At 40.8% G+C, this 5,000-nt stretch overlaps 1 protein-coding gene across 1 annotated transcript in view; it reads right to left on the bottom strand.

The window, feature by feature from the left end:
- Positions 1-5,000, bottom strand: part of pag1 (phosphoprotein membrane anchor with glycosphingolipid microdomains 1) — a 72,407-nt gene that overhangs the window by 890 nt on the left and 66,517 nt on the right. The window contains exons 7-8 of the mRNA XM_048230116.1: positions 4,887-5,000; positions 1-26 (exon numbers count right to left, since the gene is read on the bottom strand). The exon at positions 1-26 is cut by the window's left edge and continues 34 nt beyond it; the exon at positions 4,887-5,000 is cut by the window's right edge and continues 509 nt beyond it. Of these exons, the coding sequence (XP_048086073.1) occupies positions 1-26; positions 4,887-5,000 (140 nt within the window). The remainder of the gene's footprint in view (positions 27-4,886) is intronic.

The raw sequence follows: 5,000 nt of genomic DNA, 5'->3' as shown, positions 1-5,000 counted from the left end.
GACACAGCTGACCCAGGAGATGGCAACTGCAAAACAAAAACAACAAACAAAAACAACAAACAAAAACAACAAACAAAAACAAAACATCTATTGTTGTTACTGTTGTTGTTATTGATGATGATGATGATGATGATGTCACTACTAGAAGTACAGGTACAGTACGTCCAACCGTAACAGCAATAGCGAAAGCAATAACACACACACACACACACACACACACACACACACACACACACACATACATTTATAATAACAGCAATGAAAGAGGCAATTAGCGATAGTAATAACAACACTATTACCATATTAGCATCATGATATTTATAACAACACACTTGACATACACACACACTATCAGTTACATGTTTACACACACACACACACACACACACACACACACACACACACACATACACACACACACACGCACACCGTCAGTTACAGTTTTTTTCAACTGCTTACACACTAAATCTTTGCTTGTCGTTATAATTTTCTAAACATGTCCCAAACATCATAACCCGGAGACCAAATCTGCAAAACCATACACTAATTCTCAGTGTTTGACCCAGTTTTCAATTGACCAAACACATTTTGCAAAACACCACACACAATTTTTTCACAAAAAATCTAACAGGAAGTAACTTGATTTCGCTTCTTCAAAACACAACCCATCAAAATGCCACACTAAATCACCAGTGCTTCACTCTTTCTCTTCCACATGTGCAAAACACTATTTCTATTTACTGAACACCATCCAATCATTGCCTTAGTATAGGTCTATGAATAGATTATAATTCTCTATATAGGTATGGACCCTTTCAAATATGCTCCTAGAGGATTCCTCCGTTGAAATATTAAGAACCAATGCAGATACTTTGAAAATTACAGTAATCGGACTTTAGCTTACAGTAATGTTTTTCACAAAAGTTGACTTTATGTAAAATTTGTCTTTTTACTCAATTTTGTTTGTCCCCATGTTACAGTACCATTAGCTCAATACATTCTTTTTCTGTGCTTTCCCAGAAATGCCTTATGAACGCTTACTGTAGAATTGTTTGTTTCTGCAGTTGAAAGGGTTTATAGGCCTATGAATAATATTCGTACACCCCCTACCAACCCCCACACACACACACACACACACACACACACACACACACACACTGACACTTGTCTTTGGAAAAACAAAATCAGTGCTTTTCAAAACCCATGTACATCTGGTGGTCTTGTTTTTTTTGTTTGTTGTAAAAATAACTGTATTCAAGAACAGTATATTATTTGGGAAAAATCACTATTTTTGGTTTCAATATTGTTTGCATTTTTACTCGTGTATTTCAACTTCTCTTTGTTGACACCAGAAACTTTCACTCTTGTATGGAAATACATATAGAAAGCCCAAGACAGAAGAGCTTTAGGTCTTTGAGCAACAGTGTGTACATGATGTATCCAAAAATGTCATATTATGACAAAAGTGTTTGTAATGTGAGGCTTAATGTTTGCTTTAAAGATGTGTTTTTGACATTTTGAATGTTGTGTGTCATTTTGCTGAGATTTGAGGCATTTTGCATTTTGTGTGAGCAATTGTGGGTTTTGTGTGTGGAGTTTTGAAAAATAGACACAGAGTTTTGAAAATGTGTGTAAACAATTGTAAAAAACTGTAAATGTGACCCAATTCTGATTGTTTGGTCATATGTGGCACAATTCCGATCTGCAACATGGAGGTGGAAACAGGAGAACAGCCCATATGGATTCTGATCTCAGATCAGTTTCAGCCCCATTCATCCTAAATCCCATATGGATTCTGATCTCAGATCAGTTTCAGCCTCATTCATACTAAATCCCATATGGATTCTGATCTCAGATCAGTTTCAGCCTCATTCATCCTAAATCCCATATGGATTCTGATATGCTCAGATCAGTTTCAGCCTCATCCATACTAAATCCCATATGAATCGGATATGTGCTAGGCAGATGTCTAAACAGGCAGAACTTGCATTGAAAGTAAACAACTAGCCACTGAAAATACCCTAATGCAAGCTGAACACACACACACACACACACACACACACACACACAGACACACACACACTCTCTCACCTGTCCGTTGTGGAGCATCACACACACACACACACACACACACTCTCTCCTGTCCGTTGTGGAGCATCACACACACACACACACACACACACACACACACACACACACACACACACACACACACACACACACACACACACACACACACACACACACACACACACACACACACACACACACACACACACACACACACACACACACACACACACACACACACTCTCTCTCACCTAGGGGCACACACACACTCTCTCACCTTAGGGCAGCTGTGGCCCACTGGTTAGCACTCTGGACTTGTAACCGGAGGGTTGCCGGTTCGAGCCCACGACCAGTGGGCCACGGCTGGAAGTGCTCTTGACAAGGCACCTAACCCCTCACTGCTCCCCGCTGTTGTTTCAGGCAGCTCACTGCGCCCGGGATTAGTGTATTCTTCACCCCTGTGTGTTCACAGTGTGCTGAGTGTGTTTCACTAATTCACCGATTGGGTTAAATGCAGAGACCAAATTTCCCTCACGGGATCAAAAAAGTATATATACTTATACTATATATATACTTATATATATATACCTGTCCGTATCACACACACACACACTCTCTCACCTGTCCGTTGTGTAGCATCACACACACACTCTCTCTCACCTGTCCGTTGTGGAGCATCACACACTGACGTGTTGCCTGAACACCAACCGTATGGACCACAGAAGCGGGTAGCACAAAACCAATCGTCTTACAAGGCTAAAGCGAGAAAGGCTAGATTCAGCTAGCTATCAAGGTAATCTCTCTGATCTAGAAAATATGATTAGGCAAATTAGGAAAGAAACTGACCAGGAATTGAATCGTAATGTTAAACCAATGACCTTGCAACCTACTCTTGAATTGAGTTCACCTGAAAGAAGTGAATGAATGTGCTGAAACAGATGTTGAACAATGTGCAGGATTACTGAACCAGATTACCCTGACCTCAGAAATAGTTGATGATTATTGAATGTGAATAAAAGAATGGAAAATGAACCATAACTGCAAACAATGACCCCATAATAAATAATAAAGTGCCATGAATGAAATGTATCATTACAAGTATTTTAGTAGCCTGACCTTGTAAAGTCTAGGGAATTATGCATGTAAAGAATTGTATGTCTCAAAACTGTGAAATGGATAAAAGTGCCTTAAACTGTTTAAATGAATGTATTCAGATTACATTGTGTGAAGAGTTAATGCCATAAGTGTTTTGTAACCTGTAAGAATGTAACCGATCTCTCTTGATGACTGTAAAAGTGTATGTTGTTAAATGTAATGTGTCACATTGTTATAATTGTCATTGAATGTAAACTGTTTGTGTAACCTCTGGAAACTATCTGTAAACCTGAATGTAATGTATCATCTCAAAAATGTAACCCGGAGAAGTAGTGTGTGTCATTTTAAATTGTTGGTTTATCAGTGACTTCTAGAATGTATTATTTCTGTGAGAATTTTCCCAGCTACTGTGATAATATTCCCAGCTACGTGGAGAATATTCAGCCATCGCGGGAACTTCTAGAAGGTTCTAAACTGTAGATGGGAAAATAGGATTGATTTTGTCTCAGAAATGTGTGGGGAGGTCAAGTCCACCTAGTGTAAATAGGGATTGATTTGTCTCAGGAATGTGTGGGAGGGCAAGTCCACCTAGTGTAAAATAGAGGTTTAACTAAACGATCGGCGGCTGCTTCTCTTTTCTTCTACTGCTACGCGGGCGTTTTGCTGTGCAGCTTGATTGTCAGGATTCGTTTATCGGTGCCGTTGAGAAGCAAAGTGTTGGAACTTTGTGCAGGCTGAAGCCATGGACCGTACTATCCAGACCACCTGTTGCGGGATCGCACTGCTACTCCGACAGAGAGAGACTGCAGAGCGACAATCGGATTTTCCTTTTTGAGGACTTACTTTTTTTTTTTCTTATATACCCCTTTTCTCCGTTTTGTGTATTACTATTGTATTCTCTTCTCCGTTTGTGGATTTACTACTTTTATTGTACTCTTTTTGTGGATTTATTCTTTTTAAACTTTCTACAACATTGTAACCTGCAAGTGGATATTAAAAGCTGCATTTTGTTAACATCACCAAAGTGCTGAAAAGTAAAGAACTCATGTAACCTTGGCATCCAATTCTTCAAGCAGTATTTTTGTCTTTTCTTGTTTTTCTCTAATTCCAGCAGGAGGGTAAGATAACTGGTTTCTTCTGTGGTTATTCATCTGCTCTGTCTAAGACTTGGGTTAGTTGGACTTTAGTACTGCAGGGGCCGGTAATAAAATCTCCATCCTTATAAAACCTGAGCAAGAAGTAGCCTATAACCTGTGTCTCTAGATAAACTCTAGGGTCAAACATCTTTGCGTCGCTAGCCAACTGTCTAATGATCTCCTTACCTAATAGCATCTCAATAAATCCTACACGGAAGCCCGATCAACTTCCAAGGGGATATTATAAAATAGGAGTAATAGGTTATCCGCGCCAGAGAGAGGGAAGATGCAACCGGCTCGACAGTAGGTCCCTGCTATCTACAATAACCTCTAGGGGGTATTGTGGGTCTTAACTGCCTGGGCCTGGGGTTCACGCCTGAGAAACGGCTGGCGTTGACTAGGTTCTGGGGTTACCTGCAGGGGGCAAACATTACACCACCTGCACTCACACACTCTCTCACCTGTCCGTTGTGGAGCATCACACACACACACACACACACACACACACACACACACACACACACTCTCTCTCACCTGTCCGTTGTGGGGCATCACACACACACACACACACACACACACTCTCACCTGTCCATTGTGCAGCATGCTGGCGTCGCTGAGTGTGTGCTGGTTGTCGTTCTCGTCCAGCATCTTATCTGGGATGGGCGGCGGCTTGTCCTCGTCCTCGGCAGGGCAGCAGGG

Source organism: Alosa alosa, chromosome 20 (assembly GCF_017589495.1).
Source record: "Alosa alosa isolate M-15738 ecotype Scorff River chromosome 20, AALO_Geno_1.1, whole genome shotgun sequence".
NCBI lineage: Eukaryota > Metazoa > Chordata > Actinopteri > Clupeiformes > Clupeidae > Alosa > Alosa alosa.
This window is presented reverse-complemented; position numbering and strand designations above follow the sequence as displayed.